This window comes from Sceloporus occidentalis, unplaced genomic scaffold, assembly GCF_023333645.1.
Source record: "Sceloporus occidentalis isolate IW3139 unplaced genomic scaffold, rSceOcc1.0.p SCAF_138, whole genome shotgun sequence".
NCBI classification, from domain to species: Eukaryota; Metazoa; Chordata; class Lepidosauria; order Squamata; family Phrynosomatidae; genus Sceloporus; species Sceloporus occidentalis.
This window is the reverse complement of record NW_028317118.1, coordinates 1,698,714-1,715,904: the sequence shown is the minus strand read 5'-3', so window position 1 is coordinate 1,715,904 and position 17,191 is coordinate 1,698,714. Positions and strand designations below refer to the sequence as shown.

At 43.6% G+C, this 17,191-nt stretch overlaps 1 protein-coding gene across 7 annotated transcripts in view; it reads left to right on the top strand.

Annotated features, from left to right (window-relative positions):
• Positions 1-17,191, top strand: part of LOC149281165 (nitric oxide synthase 1-like) — a 127,945-nt gene that overhangs the window by 78,976 nt on the left and 31,778 nt on the right. For all 7 annotated transcript variants that reach the window (XM_089499722.1, XM_089499721.1, XM_089499728.1 and 4 more), the window contains 4 exons: positions 10,006-10,138; positions 14,866-15,003; positions 16,397-16,542; positions 16,961-17,123. In XM_089499722.1, coding sequence (XP_089355848.1) covers positions 10,006-10,138; positions 14,866-15,003; positions 16,397-16,542; positions 16,961-17,123 — 580 coding nt within the window. The remainder of the gene's footprint in view (positions 1-10,005; positions 10,139-14,865; positions 15,004-16,396; positions 16,543-16,960; positions 17,124-17,191) is intronic.

Sequence of the window (17,191 nt, the reverse complement as noted above, 5' to 3'; positions counted from 1 at the left end):
TTATTTTGCTTAAAATTTTCAACCACCACAATGATAATAATAATAATAAGAAGAAGAAGAAGAAGAAGAAGAAGAAGAAGAAGATGATGATGATGATTCAGGTCCCTATAGGGGGAAAAAAGCAGTTGGGGAGAAGTGACTCTGAGTGAATAAATGTTGGTAGGGAACTGCATTAACAATCTCTTACCTTACTGAAACTTTGTTGTTGATGTTGTGTGCCTTCAAGTCGTTTTTGACTTCTGGTGACCCTAAGGCAGTCCTATCACTGGGTTTTCTTGTCACGATTTGTTCAGACTGGGGTTTTCCTTTGCTTGACTCTAAGGCTTAGAAGGAGTGACTTGCCCCTGATCACCCAGTGGCTTTTTATGGCTGAGCGGGGATTTGAACCCTGGTCCCCGGAGTCGTCCAACGCTCAAACCACTGCACTATGCTGGGTCTCTTACTGAATCTAGTAACTTCCAGTGTCTGTGTCTGTTCAAGCCATTGGGAGAAAGTGTGCATATATTGTTTACTCTGTCCCTAAGAGCAAGGGCTGGGATCAGTAGCTGGGAGTGCTGGGCATGTGCCAAGGCCCACCCTCGAACAGGGGCCCACTGTGTTCCTCTTTCCTGCCATTGCCTGTTCACCTGTGCTCTCTGAGTATTCAAACCATGACAAGAAGGAGCACCCTTCTTCACATGCCTTTCATTCTGCTTCTGGGTAGAGGAGGAGGTGAGTCTGGGGAAGGCATTCCACTACCTATATGGCATCTTCTCTAAGGAACCTTTACAACTGGGAGCTGGTGCTGACAAAGAGCCTTTTAAACATGGGTTCTCTGGCTGAGCCAAGCAGTGCCCCAGCAGTGACTTAACAATTGCTTGCATTGTGCAAGATTGCTCACAGCTCCTACATATTGATTCAAACAGTAAAACACACTGGTCCCTTTTGCATAGAACATGGGGAGGTTTGTGTTTTTGGCTATTTTCTAGATAAGCTCATTGGAAAGAGGAGATTATTTGACTGCTAGGTCTCCCTCTTAGATGCCAGGTGGCTGGTGGTGGTGAAGTTTCTAGGATTTCCATGTTCCTCAAGATATTTATTTACATTAGCATAGATGCTGTTCCAAATATTGCAATGGCAAGGATTCTAGCTGACTCCACTTTGAAATCTGTGTGTACTCAATGACACATTGAATGCTTTGTAAGCTTGGACCCGAGTCAGTTTGCACTTGCACCCAAGACACGAACTAACACAATGTCCCTCAAGTGGTCTGCTCTCCTGTTTTGCAGAAACCATCTCTTCCTACACCTGCTCTTGGTTTTAGAGGCTTGCACTTTCTCATGTTAGCCCCACTGCTTGGAACCATTATTGTGCAGTTATCTTAACTCTGGGCTGTGTTGTCCTTGGCCTGCATTTTAACTGTGGGTGGTTTTGCTACACACATGTACACACACTTTATCTGATCAAGGCCATTATATAGCAACATAAAAGCCAAGGTGGGAAAGGGGCCATTTCCTTCTTTTTAAAGATAGGAAATAATACATACAATTAGAAATCTAACCCCTTTTTCTGGATTGAAAGTCTTGTCCTGAGAAACACCTGGGATATGTTTCCCTCTCTTTGTCCTCCACCGCATTCCTGGTTCCAAAAGGGGACTGAGAAAGGATCTGAGAGGTCTGCTGAAACTGGAATATAGATGTGGGATTATATCATGCGTCTTCCAGATGTTTCAAGCTACAACTGTCATCATCCCCAGTCAAGATGTCTGCCAGAGTGATGGGGGTATGTAGAGAGATCTTGTAGCACCTTTGAGACTAACTGAAATAAAGAAGTTGGCAGCATGAGCTTTCAGAGACTACAGTCTACTTCCTTGGATGCATTTAGATGTGGCAGGATGGGAGTTTTGCCCTAACAGATCTGCAGGGTGTCAGGTTGAAGAAGGCTAGTATGACATTTTCTGTGTACAGGTTTGTATTTGCAACTATCATCAGATGAACTGACTAAACTAGCCAGTCTTAGGAGATGGCTAACAGCTTGATGGGACTTATAGTCTTAGAATACCAGAATACTATATAATAGAATAGCAGAAAAATATATAATAATCATCCTGTTGAATGAGAGGGAACATCCACCTACTCCAATATTCTGTCTCCAAAAGTGGCCAACTGCTGTTCCTACTGGTTTTACATCCCAGGTTTTCATATTTAAAATAGGGGGGGAAAGTAAAGCTTCCTTAGATGAAAACAAACATACTGAGTCAGGCCATTTGGGTCACTACACTGACTGGCCGTGGCTCTCCAAGATTTCAGCCAGTCATCTTTCCCAGCCCTACCTGAAAATGATACAGACTGAACCCAAGACCTCCTGCGTGCAAAGCAGGCGTTCTACTGCAGAACTACAAACTGTGCAAAGATATAATAAAGATAAAAGTGTTATAAGGAAATGTTACCCATCCTGAGGTTGAGGATTAATATTTTATATGCTTTCCTCTATCTATCTATCAGAGAGCTCTGGTGTCACAATAAATTACAGTCCCCAGGATTCCCTAGCACTGAGCCTGGTCAGTTAAAGCGGTCTCAAACTGGATTATTTCTGCGATGTGTTTTGGACCCTAAATAATGCCATCCTAGAACAGATGGCTAAACTCTCAAAAAGGGGAGAGACTTCAGTCACCCTCATATTTGTTGGAAGTCAAATTCTACCAAGAATGGAATTTCCAGCAAATTCCTTGCTTGTCTTGCAGACAATTCTGTTATCTAGAAAGTGGAACAGGCAACAAGGGGATCAGCTATTCTGGACCTGATCTAACCAACTGGGAGGAACTGCTCAATGCACTAGAAGTATTGAAATCCTTGGGTAGAAGTGACCACATTCTCCTGACATTGGTTATACAGAGGAAGAGGGAAGCCAAGTTTCATCAGACCCACACTCTGGAGTTTAAGAAAGGTGGTTTCAATAAGCTTAAGGAAATGTTGGATGAGATCTCATGGTCAGAAATGCTCAAAAGAGAAGGGAATTTATGATAGGTGAAAACATATTCAGGCGTAGCCATATTGGCCACGCAGCAAAATACAACAGAATACAGAATCCACCAAAGAGTGATACCTTTATTGGTCATTCATAAAGCATTTTTGGATTTTGTTGTATGATAAATTGGAGTTTCTAAAAGGCAAGATATTAAAGGCACTGTTGCAAACAGTTCCAGTAAGGAGTAAAGTAGGAGGTGTCTGCAGAAACCAGGGTAGATGTTTAAAGTACCTTTCAGATTAGCTGAGGTTTGAAAAGGACTTATCCAAGAAATGGAAGAAGGGATAAATCACCAAAGGGGAATACAAATTAATAGCCAGTACTTGTAAGGGAAAAGTCAGAACAGCTAAAGCTCAGAGTGAGCTCAGGCTTGCTGGGGAGGTTAAAAATAATAAAACCCCTATGCTTCTTTGATGCTACGATTCCGTAAAAATCCAAATAATTTAACCTTCCCTTTATTTTTTTGTTGATAAAAGTGGCTTTTGTGCAGAAGTGCTGTGGCTTGGCTGTGAGAAATCTTTGAAATCTTGATGTTATCAAAAGATCATTGGGGTACTTTTTTAAAAACAGACAATGAAAAACCCGGTCGAAATACAGACCTTTGTGCCAGCAGCGGTGCTGGCAATTGCTTGCGTGTGGAGTTCTGTTTTGTTCTAAATATATTGATGTAATGAAATAGCAACAGCCTCCTGCTGTGAAAGTCCTTTGGTGTGCTCTTGATAAGAGATAGGAGTAAAGTGTTTAAGGAGAAAGTCATTTTCATGCTGGAAGCAGCCATGAACTGTCAGATTTGGGGAAGGAGGCAAGGAAAGAACATATGAACTTTTGCCAGCTCCTTCACACTCCGTGTTTAGCGTGGTGGGAATATCCTATGCTCCGTGTTTGCTCTTTGCAAACCAGAGACCTGGTCTGTGAGGAGTGACTCCGTTCAATATGAGGATTCCTCCCATAGGTTTAAGCCACATCTCTACAGGAAAAGTGTGTATATCTTGCTTGGTTGGACCAAGAATCTAAGCAAACGGTAAATAAACTGTGATGGGGAAAGGTTTAAAAGGCCATTGTATCATGTTTTTCTTTCCCCAAGAGCACCTAATTTACTCTGTATACTCATGTATAAGTCTAGAAATTTAGGTTGAAAAATTGACCCCAAGAACCTGAGTCAACTTATCCATGGGTCAATGCAAGTACTGTATCTTAACTCTTATTTAAAAGAAGGAACTATTCCCTGGTGAAAAGCAAGAGTGTAATCTGTCCTGGAAGCACTGACCCACTCTGCTCTCTCATCCATCCAGCCTTAAGAGTGAGCACAAAGAGTTATGTCTGCTGGAATTTTGTAAGGTCTTTGACATTGTTTTGCTTTGCTTCATCCTTTAGATCCTTTGCTATATGCTCCTAAGTTTTATCCTCGACCTATCCACGGGTCATAGCAAAATCCATAATTTTGGCCCCCAAACTTGCCCTCGACTTACGCATGAGGTGGACTTATAGTCAAGTATATACTGAATATATACTGTACACTGAACCAACTTCAGATTAGAAGAATGGCTGGCAGGATGCTTCCTCTGCCCACACTCAGACTGATAAGCGTTCCAGTTTAGCTTGGCTTTACTATCAGTTTTAATATACTGACATTCTTGGAAATATTAGTTTATATTTTACATACATCTCTGCGACCAGAAGATAAAGGGTGTTCTGTGGATTCCTCCCCTGGCCCCACATACGATCATAAATCTGTTTTGCCCTCAGTGCCTGTCTGTTTTTGATAATATAATCAGCTTTTTATTGTTGCATTATCTTTTTTAGAGGAAGGCCTGCAGCCTCTCCAGGGTCCCATTCTGGAAAAAAGGCAGGATATAAATCAAATAAAGAAACAGGTTGTAGCCTGTTGTCTGGACTTTGTGCAACTTCATTACAGTAGTAAGAATTTCCATGTGCAATGTAATGTAACACTGGTTGTCAAATCGCAGACACTCTCTAGTTCCCCAAATGCAGGTGTATTTCAGTAGTTGCTCTTCTCTGAATTTTATGATGTAGGCCTTCATTTTCAAATGTGCATCTTAGGGTGCATCTGTACTATAGAAATGATGCGGTTTGACACCACTTTAATTGCTGTAGCTCCATCCTATGGACTCCTGGGATTTGTAGTTTTACAAGGTCTTTAGCCTTCTCTGCCAAAGCGTGTTGGTATCTCACAAAACCACAAATCCCAGGATTCTGTAGGATGGAGCCATGGTAGTTAAAGTGGTGTCAGATTGCATTGTTTCTACAACGTAGATGTCCCCAGTGTGCATTAAATGTATATATTGGTGAGAATAATAGAAGTGTAATGTATAATATCACACCATTACAAAATTAGAATAATATATAGAAATATTAGGGAGAAATGCTCACACGTATGGTGGGACCTTGGTATCTGCTGGGGTTTGGTTCCAGGATCCCCTGTGGATAACAAAATCAGTGGATGCTCAAGTCCCATTAAATATAATGGTATGGCAAAATGATGTCCCTTATATAAAATGGAAAATCAAGGTTTGCTATTTGGAATTTATACTTTTAAAAAATATTTTCAAGCTGTGGATGCTTGAATCTGTGGATAAAAAATCCATGGATAAGGAGAGCCTACTGTATTCCATTATGTGTTGCAAGTCATTCACCAGGAGATGGTTTCTTTTCTAAAATAAGAGTTAAAGTACAGCAGTTATATTGACCCACGGATAAGTCGACTCTGTTTTTTTGGGGTCAATTTTTAAACTACAATTTCTAGGCTTATACATGAGTATATACAGTACAGCTAATATTTTCTGCCTCCAAAAACGTTTATTGGTTTCTTGTGCATAGGAAATGGGAATGTTCATAGCTGTTGCATTCAGTGTTTGGATCGAATACCCTCAGAATGAGGAGCCCAAGAGCTTGGTGCTCCACCCTGTCCCCAAATACTTGTCGCTTAAGGACTTCAGTTTCCTGCTGTTTTTAGGGTTTGCGTTTGTTATGAAATTCCCATTGTTTTTAACCCCAGCTCGCGCATGGTGATTCATCTGGGTTGCTTGCCATTGGGCCAAGACTATTCCTCAGTGCCTTCCTCACCCCATCCCACTCCACCCCACTCCTACCCTAGAGTTGTTTGTTCAAACATTTTCTCTTAGAGTAACTGCATGGATATGAAGCGAAGACCTTTGCAACCTATCTGCTCGGTCTAACTTTCCACTTGTCATAACTAGGTTAACTGTGATCAAAAGCAGATCTGTCCAGTCTTTGATTGGAAAGAGAGAATATTAAGAGTTTGTAGAGGGAGGGCAAGCAAAGTAACCGAAACAGCCCCGGCCTCCTACTGTGCCATGTATCTTTCCTACAGTTGCATGAGTGAGGCAATGAAGAGTGGATGCACTTGAGGTGAAACCTGACAGAGCGCTAGAGCTTGCAAAGTAACAGGCTGGCAAAGATCTTTCTTCTTTTTGCAAATCCTGGGAAAGGGACCTTGTTTCGTTGCCTGTTGTGTTTTGCAGAAGCAGTTCGCTGCTAGTACAAATGCGTTCAGAAGTGGGACAGAAAGTTACTGGAAAGGGTCCACTGCATTTCCTTTGCACTAAAAACTTTAAGAAGAAAACTTTCAATTTATGTTGAAAGTATGTCCTTTCTTTTAAATCTGTTAATTCTAACCTGTTGTTTAAATTGAAATTACTGCACTAAAACCTTGCTTCAATGCAAGCAACAACAACAAAAAAAATCCCATTCATGATTTCCTTCCTCCTTCTGTCCCTGTTTTGAGCTGGGGACAAAAGGAAACAGCTGAAGGGAACAGATTTTTGAGAATCCTATTTCTTACCCTCCCATCCATTCAAAGAGAATGGGTGAGATTTAAAAGAAATAAACACACATGAAGGATGCAGGAAACACAAACCTTAATTGATATATATCGGTGATGGAGAACCTTTTAGAGATTTAGTGCCCAACTGAATAGTGTTACTGCACTGGATATCACCCAGTGCCAGGGAGGGCAGGACTTCTGGGATGGGACTTCCAGGGGCAGGACTTCCCAGAGACAGTTTAAGGCAGGGGATGGCAGGGGAAGAGGCACATGCCTGTTCCTTCTCTTTCCCCTCCTTCCTTGCCTTCAACTGTCTCCGCATGCCTTCAGAGATGGCTTCGTGTGCCAGAGAGCCTGTGTGCTATAGGTTATAGGCAACACACACACACACACACACACACACACATATATGAATACCAAACACACCCTGATCTTCATCATCCATCACACTCAACCCAAGATCAAGTATCACAACTCTTTCGGAAACAGAGGCAGAACAATAGTTAGAGTCCTCTTTAAATTCTCCTATTAGTCTTCTTGTTAATCCTGTCAGTTTCCCATCCATTCCTTCACTTCATCCTGCAGCTTCATCCACTGCAGCTGCTGGCCACCACAAGGTGAAAAGCTCAGATGAAGAGGGCAGGGGCTAGGGTGAGCAGGGGAAAGAACATAAGCAGTGAACCCCCTCATCGTTCCCCCCAAATGCCCTCAATTTTACATTAATAATAATAATAATAATAATAATAATAATAATAATAATAATTTATTTATAGCCCGCCCAATCACGAAGAATCCAGGCTGGTTACAACAATAAAATACATCAATTACAATGAAGTTAAAAATCAAACCCTAGACCTACTGCCAGAAGAAATCCATCTTGAGTGCTTTCTTAAAAGCTGTCAGAGTGGAAATGTGACGGATCTCCTCCGGCAGGTCGTTCCATAATTTAGGAGCAGTAGTAGAGAAGGCCCTCTGGGAAACAGATGTTAATCTAGATTTTTTTGGCTGTAGTAGATTTCTTCCAGAGGACCTTAGTGTGCGGGGCAGACAATAGGAAAGAAGGCGTTCCCTCAAGTACTCTGGGTCCAAGCCATGTAGGGCTTTAAAGGTGATCACCAACACCTTGTACTTTGCCCAGAAACTAATAGGCAGCCAGTGCAGGAACTTCAAGACCAGTGTTATATGGTCATTCCTAGAAGCTCCCGTGATTAATCTGGCTGCCATATTTTGTACCAACTGAAGTTTCCAAACTTGGCACAAGGGTAGCCCCAAGTAGAAAGCATTACAGAAGTCCAATCGAGAGGTTACCAGTGCATGTACTACTGTTTCCAGGTCCCTCGGCTCCAGGAAGGGGCGCAGTTGGCGTATCAGATGGAGCTGAAGGCAGGCACTCTTGACTGTCGCATCCACCTGAGCTGTCAGTTGGAGCGACGAGTCAAGGAGCACCCCCAAGCTGCGAACAGAATCCTTCAAGGGAAGTGTGTCCCCATCCAGAACTGGCTGACACAACTCCATTCCTGGATTCAGGGTTCCTGTAGCGAGTACCTCTGTCTTACCTGGATTCAGTTTGAATCGGTTTTCCCTCATCCAGTCCATTACCGCCCCAAGACAGACATTCAGAGGAGAGATGCCATCCTTAGTCACTGCTTCAGTCCGAGACATAGAGAAATATATTTGGGTGTCATCAGCATACTGATAACACCCCGCCCCATGTCTCCGGATGATCTCACCCAGCGGCTTCATGTAAATGTTAAACAGCATTGGGGACAGAATTGCGTCTTGAGGGACGCCCGATTTGAGCTCCCTCTTGGCCGAACAACTGTCCCCAAGCGACACCATCTGGAACCTCCCCAAGAGGTAGGACCGGAACCACTGCAATGCAGTGCCTCCAATACCCAACTCCCTCAGGCGTTCCAGAAGGATACCGTGGTCAATGGTATCGAAGGCTGCTGAGAGGTCCAAGAGCACCAGCAGGGTCACACTTCCCCTGTCGATGCCTAGACGGAGATCATCGACTAAGGCAGTGCTTCTCAATTATTTTCTGTCATGCCCCCCCTAGGAAGAAGAAAACATTTCGTGCCCCCCGCGCGACTGTAAATAGTATCATTTGTCTATAAAATTGGTCAAACGAGCCCCCCTTTATGGAGCCTCACACCCCCCCTGGGGGGGCGCCCCACTATTTGAGAAGTACTGGACTAAGGTGACCATGGCAGTCTCAACTCCGTATCCTGTCCTGAATCCGGTTTGAAATGGATCCAGAAAATCCATTTCCTCCAAGACTGCTTGTAGTTGATTGGCGACTGCTCTCTCGATCACCTTGCTCAAAAATGGTAGTAGTGAGACTAGATTTTGGCTTCAGTCATTTAATATAATAAACATTAACCCATAGGTTCTATGTCTCTGTTTTCGCAGGAGATCCAATCCAGACCCACCCATTCTGCGAAAACAGAGACTCGCCAATATTCAAGCCCCATAGCCTTGAATGGAGCATGTGCTTGTGAGCATGCGCAGGGCACGTGCTGTAAGGGCATGCCCCATTGAAAATAACTGAGGTCACCCCTCAGTGAATATTCAAGACTGCCAACCTCAAGTCTGTGAGAACGGAGGGGCGACTGTATATGCAAAGCGGGGCAAAAATTAGCCTGGTTAGATCCAGGAAGGATGATCCCTTGGCTTTATTTTCCCCTGAGCATAGGCTTTTGCAAAAGGTACTTCTAAAGGGAAACATGGGCCCCATATAGACAGGTCAAAATAAAGCTGCTTCAGGTCACTTTGGAGGTATGGTGTTTAAATGATGCATTCGTACTAAGAGTCCGGAAGCTGCACCAAAGCTGCACTTTAGTCCTTAGGACTGGATTGTGGCTTTGGCGGGGCTACCCAGATTCTTAGTATGCATGTATCATTTAAACAGCGTACCTCCAATGTGACCCGAAACAGCTTTATTTTGGCCTGTCTGTATGGGGCCATGAATAGCAGACAATTTGGGCTCTCTCTCCTTCAAAGTTTATGGGTCCCTTGATGAAGCTCAGCCTGCATACAGTGGCAGCCAGTGGAGTGAGCAGGGAGGTCCTTCCCTGCAAAACAAGATGTCCACCCTGCTTGGTCCATGCCTCATACCTGCCTGCATAGAGACTAGTGATAGTTCATCTCCTGCTGAGCGATGGATTGTTACGTTTTTATTTCTCCTTCCCCAGTTTGCAAGAAGTAGACCAAAAGTCACCAAAGGCATTGCCAGCTGGCATGGAGAATGAGCGAGTCTTCAGTGACCTGTGGGAAAAGACTGAGACATCCACTGGAGTGAGCAACACCACATCCGAGAAGGACCAGGTAGGTGATAAAAAGTAGAGGTCGTGAAGGTAGTCTTTCCTTTGGCCCTTCATATGTTTGGACTTCAGCTTCTGGAAGGCCCAGTCAATCGTCAAGATGGCGGGGAGTTGAAATGCCAAACATCTGGAGGGATAAAATTCAAGAAGCACTGGGCTAGTGCTGGATATCATCTCAGACAAGGTGCAAGTGAATTCAGTATATTGCTTGTATACTATTAAATAAGCGCTGAGAATGTGAATCTATCGCCTTCCAATATACTTGCTCGCAGTGTATGAGCCATTGCTTCTCCTAGGTTTTCCAAAGCACCTTGGCCACTACATGGGCTGAGTACTGGGCTTCGTGTTTTTCTCCCTAGGAACTGGGTGTTATACAGCATGTGATGTGATGTGACCTGGAAAATCTAGTATGCAGGGGGATCCTTTGAGACTATGTAGAAGAAGTCGTAGCATAAGCTTTTGTACACTTGGTCTGCTTCCTCAGGTGCATGGTGTTTTTCACTTTGTGCATTTGAGGAAGGAGACCAAATCTGCAAAAGCTTATGCTACAACTTCTTCTATGTTGTTAGCCTCAAAGGTGCTACAAGATCCCTTTGCAAACTGACATTCAGGATTAACATGGCTATGTCTCTGAATTCTATCCTTCTGAAAAATCTCGGTTTGTTTTTTATCTCATTCTGGCCTTGTTTGCTTTTGCTGGCTGCTGTTAAGCATCCCTGCCCAAGGAATATAGCCATTTTTCTACACGATGAACCTGGAGGATTAGTTCTGTTATATATCTCCTAGCCATATAGCACAAAGTACAGCAACGCCTCCTGTGGTCAAAGGTGAAAGAACAGTTTGATAGCATTTTGGGAAGCTTTCTGTGTTCAAAATCCTCCCATTGTTTGGCCCCCATGAGAACTTCCCTCCTAAGGCTAATTGTAGCTTCAGGAAAAGATGGATTTCCCTTGGAACATGAGGCGAGGAAGGTTTAAAAAACCCTTCCCGTATTCTGCTCCTGCTTCCCTCTCCTCCCTCCAGTTTATCAGAGCATCCTCAGCTTCTTTACAGAAAAGTTGGGAAGTGCAAACCCATTTCTCCTGCTTTGTGTTGTTTGAGCTTCTGGGCAGAGAATGTCACATCTATATGCATATAAGAATAGTTCTTCTAGATCAGATTAAAGTCTTACTTAGCCCATCATTTTGTACTGTTGGTGGCCAACTGTTGTGTCGAGAGGCTGTGGCTACTGGTGGCATACTGGGACTTTATTTTCCAAGGATTTGTCTCATCTTTTTTTAAAGCCATCCAAGTTGACATCTGTCGCAGCATCTTGTAAAAGCAAATTCTCTAGTTTAACTGTGCTAATAAAGACTTAGTTCCTTTTATCTGTCCTGCAACTCCCAAACATCTTGCTTCGTTAGATCATCCAGTTTGATGTAGTAAATTTGTAAAGGTTTTAAGATGCCATGAGACATTGTTGTCGCTTGCTGCAGATTTACTTGGCTCTCCCTGCACCCCCAAAATAATTTCCGATGCCTTAGAAGGACAATAACTAAGGTTGCGTCTGCAGTGCAGAACAAATCCAGCTTGACACCACTTTAACTGCCAGGGCTCAGTGCTAAGGAATTCTGGGAATTGTAGTTGTGGCACCAAAGCTCTCTGCGGAGAAGGTTAAATGTCTCACAAAACTCCAGTTCCCAGAGCTGCATAGCATTCAGCCTTCACAGTTAAAATTGTTATTATTATTATTATTATTATTATTATTATTAAATGGTGTCAAACTGGGGTTTTTTTCCTGCAATGCAGATGCAACCTAAGTCATCTTTTGACCTAGACAGTTCTTAACTCCCGTAACTAAGGAGTGAGGAACTTTTGGCTTTCCAGATGTTTTGGACTTAACTCCCAGAAGCCCCAACCAACCCAGCCTAATGGTAAGAGATTATACAAGTTGTCTTTCCAAACTCTGCAAGCGAAAAGTTTTCCCACCCCTGTTTTCCGTCCTCTTCCCTTCAGTTTCTCCTTTCGTGCCACAATCGCTCAGCTCCTGTCTGGCTCCCTGCCCTGCCCCACCCAGCTACAGCTCAAATGGAAACATTTTGCATGGCTCTTTCTCTGCCAAGCTGTGCTATATAAAGACTAGGAACACTATGAAGAAGCCTGAAACAATGTAGGGGGGAAATAATAAATTTATATTTTCCCTGCACTTGAGGGGAAAAGTTCACACAGGAAACATCAGACTGTAAAGCCAAGCTGTTTGTTCAGTTAAACAGTAAAGCAGTGACTTTGGCCAAAGGAAACCCTATGGAGAAGAATTTCGTTCGGTTCACCTTTCCGCAAGAAATTCCAAGATGCACGTTTCCCAAATCAGTATACACTTGCAGGAGCAGTTACCCTGTAGTATTTGCATTTAGAATTTAGTGAGTTTCCAGCTAAAATGCTGAAGACCACCGCCAATAAAGTCTTGCCTCTTGTGCTGTCTGCTTGGACAAGATGGTGAGATATAGCACAGTGCCTCCAGTCCACAACACACAATTCTAAAGGCGCAGAGAGAGGCGCTCTGAGGGCACAAACCCTCTTCACCAATATAGATTAAGGGGAATGTCAGGGACCTTTGGCGTTTGCTGGAGTGGCCTTCAGAACGTACTTGGAATCAATGAAGAAAGATTCTGAACGTTGAAGTGTTGCCTCAGGCTTCCCTTGAGAAGAGAGTGAGGGGGGAAAGTACTGTATGGAAAGGTGTAGGACAGCCATTCCCAACCTGGAGATGCTTTTGGACTACAGCTCCCATCATCCCACCCTGGATGTGGTCCAGGAGCGATGGGATTTGTACTCCAGCCCATCTGCAAGGTGCCAGGTTGGAAAAGAGTTTGTGAAAGGTCCCTTTCATAAGCAAATTTATCTGAGCGAGTTCAAAGAGACAGTTCCCCTTGCAGTGTCTTTTACCTTTTGGGGGATTTCTTGCTGGCATGTTCCCTGCTAAGCGTGTGGCTCTATTCCGTAAGCCACTTTATGCCCTTCTGCATTGAGGCTTAATTTCTTTCCATGTTAGGAGTTCTAAAATCCGCTCCTCTTTTTAAGGCTTAGATATTTAAGCTGCTCTTATAGCAGCTCCTCCCTTCCCTGGAATTGCAACCCTCATTTTTCTTCTTTTTAATCCTCCTTTCCTTATAGCAAGTGATGGCAGGTGGCTTCCAGGTCCGTGGGAATGTCGCATCTCCTCTGGGTTTGAGTCCCAACTTGAAAAGACATACCCAGTTTGTTGAACCTATTTGAGGGATAGGTTATAGCACCTTTCAAGTTCCAACTCAATCTCTAAGTAACTTCGCCACCACCCCAACAGCCACTGCTTACACTTTATTTTTGCTGCCACACTGCAAAATTAAACTGGCATCTCTCAAGGAATCCTTGGACTTGATAATTCTTCCATAGCATTGAGCCATGGCACTTAAAGTGGTGTCAAAATGAATTACTTCTGCAGTGTGAATTCAGCCCATGTGTCTACAGCCTGCTTGAAATCAGTTCTGGAAAAATAAAAATGCCAGGGACTCCCTTCCCTCCCCACCTTTGCTGCTGCTATATCAGTATGAACTTTCCACCTCCTGGTCCCATTTTTCTTTGTTTAGCAGAGCAAAGCAGTCAAGACACATGCTTGGAAGGCCATAAGTCATGCGTTCCCACACTCCACCCCAGACATGTGTAATCATTGCAGGAGGTTTGCTAGTAAAAAGTTGTTAACAGGCTCCCTTGTAAATGTCTTCTTGAATAATGGATGCAGACCTCCAGTGGCTGAATTTAATCTTTCTATTTCCCCCCTATTGGCCCAATTCAGGGAAAAGAGGGGACGTGTGATTTGACATGCAGCAAGGCTGGCAGGGGTGAGGTGGCAAAAGGAGAGCTTTGGCCTCTTGTGGTCCAGCCAACACAACGCTTTAGGCTTCCTTTGTAAATTGCGATTCTTTTTGTGTATGTGTGTGTGGTAAATTATCCCTTGAAATTTACAAGACTCTGTAAAAAGAGAAAGATGCTAGGAAGGATGTCCAGTTGTAGCAATAGCAATAGCATTTGCATTTCTGTACTGCTTCATAGTGCTTCAGCACTCCCTAAGAGGTTTACAATGCGTAAGCCAATTGCCCCCAACAAGCTGGATACTCATTTTACTGACCTACGAAAAGAATGGCAGGCTAAGTCAACCTTGGCGCCCTGGGATCAAACTCACAACATTGTGGCAGCATTGCCCGCATTTAACCACTACGCTACCAGAGTTGTGTTGAGTTGAGTTGACCCACCCAGAAAAAACACTCTTTTTGGCTGGGTAAGAGAGCCAGAGTGGTGTAGTGGTTTGAACATTGGACTAGACTCAGGAGATCAGGGTTCGAATCCCCGCTTGGTCACAGAAACTCACTTGGTGACCTTGGGCAATAAACACTCTCTCAGCCTCAGGGGAAAGCACTGGCAAACCTCCTCTGAACAAGTCTTGGCAAGAAAAACCCATGATTAGGGTTGCCATGAGTCATCTAGATCTTCAGTGGGCATTTCCACCTACACTTTCAAGCTTGTCTCTGCAGTCTTGAGGACAAAGAATCTGAGAAAGATGGCAACAAAATTCTCTGATTGCTGCACTTTTTGTGCTCTTTGCCAGCTTCAAAGCTTGAGCGGTGGCATCACTCCTACATATTAGCTTATCTCTAACCAGATGGGATGTAGTGGTTTAATATTGTGTTCTCTTCCCTTTCCTCCCCACCCACCCAGATGCCACCCTCAGGACGGCAATCACCAACCAAGACTTTGGTGAATGGAAGCCCTTCCAAGTGCCCACGCTTTGCAAAAGTGAGGAACTGGGAGAGTGGCTCTGTGCTGAACGATACTTTGCATCTAAAGAGTACCATGGTAAGTGAGATGACATGATTAGACCAACATTTTCTAGACATATCTTGCCAGATACTAGGCTGGCGGTATGATAATGCTTTAAGCAGCTGGTTTTTGGTACCATGAAATCGGAAAAGTTGGCACCCCCATGAGATCATTAGCAGCTCTGTAGGGTATTGAAACATGGCACTGTGTATGCCCTGCAACCTGGAGTGGAGGAGGCAATGTAGAGGTAATACTGAACTGTAAATGTGGTTAGCTTCCTTACATGGAATAGAAAGATGCTTGCTTGTTTTTTGCTTCAGGCAGAAAGTGCCACCTTCCACTTTCCCAGAATGTTCTGGTACGATGCTAGATCAAGGGTATTGTAGGAAAATGAAAAAGTAGATTGAGCCAATTGCTTCACTCCTAGGGCAGGTATCAGCAACAGACTCTGCCACTGTCAGGGCACTGAGGCTCTAGCACCTGTCCTAAGGATGTTAGATACACTAGTCCAAATAACAGGCAAAAGCATCCCCCCTTTACTTTCTTTGTTGGTTATGTACATTTGCCTTGCTTTCTAAATTCCAGATTAACTAGCAGAATTTCTAAAATGTTACTTGTGAAATTGGACGATCAGTAAGCTCCAGCAGGGCTCACTTCTTCCATTTATTTCCAGCTTCTCCTCTGCACCCCAAACCATGTTACTGACATGCTCATGTGCATAAAGAAATGCTTATAAAAGCAGCCACTTCAATGCAAATCTCTATACGATTTGCATCAAGGTTTTCTTTATGCTATCTTTTGCTGACACCATGTATGCTCCTGCAAAAAAAGAATGTCTCGCACAAAACATCCTGATCCGACCATATGCACTGTCATTATCAAGGAGGTGCTTACGCTGTTTTATCAGCACACACACAAGGACACATGCACCAGGACTGGTGAAACATCAGTAAAGATGGGAATGAATGAACATGAATGAACTGAAGAACATAGGCCCAGACTAGATGTAATGTGAGAGGCGTGTTTCTTTAAAATGTACGCTTTCTTTAACATGCAAATAGCAGTTGTGGTGGAAAACATCCAAAGAAAAGAGAAGAAAAATGTCGATCCAGGATGCTTGCAGCTGCGAAAAAGATGAGGATTGTTAAGAAAGGAGGTGAAAATGAAACTAGCAATATCATCATGCCTTTATACCAGTCTGTAATGGGATCGGGCTGGGAATACTGTGAACAGTTCTGGTTTGTAGGATCTCAAAAAATAATACTGTAGAGATGGAAAAGATGCAGAAAGGCAAAGAAAATAATCAGGGGCTCGTGCAACTCTTCTACAGGGAAAAGTCACATTGGGGTCTTTTTAGTTTAGAAAAATAGGTCCTCACAGCAAGTAACCAAGATGGATATTAAGTGGTCTTCTGCCTTGAATCTTTCAGGTGACACCCTGTAGTGAGCAGGTCTGTATGGGCTCCATTATGATACCTTCCCAGCATGTCCGAAGGCCAGAAGAAGTCAGGACAAAAGACCAGCTGCTTCCACTGGCTAAAGAATTCATTGATCAGTACTATTCCTCAATCAAGAGGCAAGTCTTTTGGGTGGATAGTCTGGGCCTCAGTTGGCAGACCAAAGATACCTCTGCCCCAGAAACCATCTAGATTTTTGCAAACTGAACTAGCTTTCTTGTGACAGGAACACAGAATTTGTGAGACAGCTTATTGTTATTCTGATTGTCAGATTTTTCATGTCTATCCTCTTTTGGATGCACCTGTTTGTTTATATTTGTATCAGAGCTTAGAAAAATTACTAGAGCTAGGCTATGTTGTCACTGGCTGTGCTACCTGGGGAATTCTGGGAATTCTAGTTGAGAAAAGTTACTTTCTCAAGCTCTGATGTGCATGCATGTGTTGAAAATGGGATTGTACATTTATATAGTTCTGCTCAGTTTTGCCTAGCATGTTGGTTCTGGTAAAAGCCGCTGGCTTCTTTCTCCACACTGGCAGGTTTGGATCCAAGGCCCACATAGAGAGGTTGGAGGAAGTGACTAAGGAGATTGAAGCTACTGACACTTACCAGCTGCGAGATACAGAGCTGATCTATGGAGCCAAGCATGCCTGGCGCAACGCTTCCCGTTGTGTGGGCAGGATTCAGTGGTCCAAGCTTCAGGTGAGGAAGTGGTTGCCTTGCACACAGGTGATGGAGAGTGCATACAATGCACATACTTTAGGAAGATT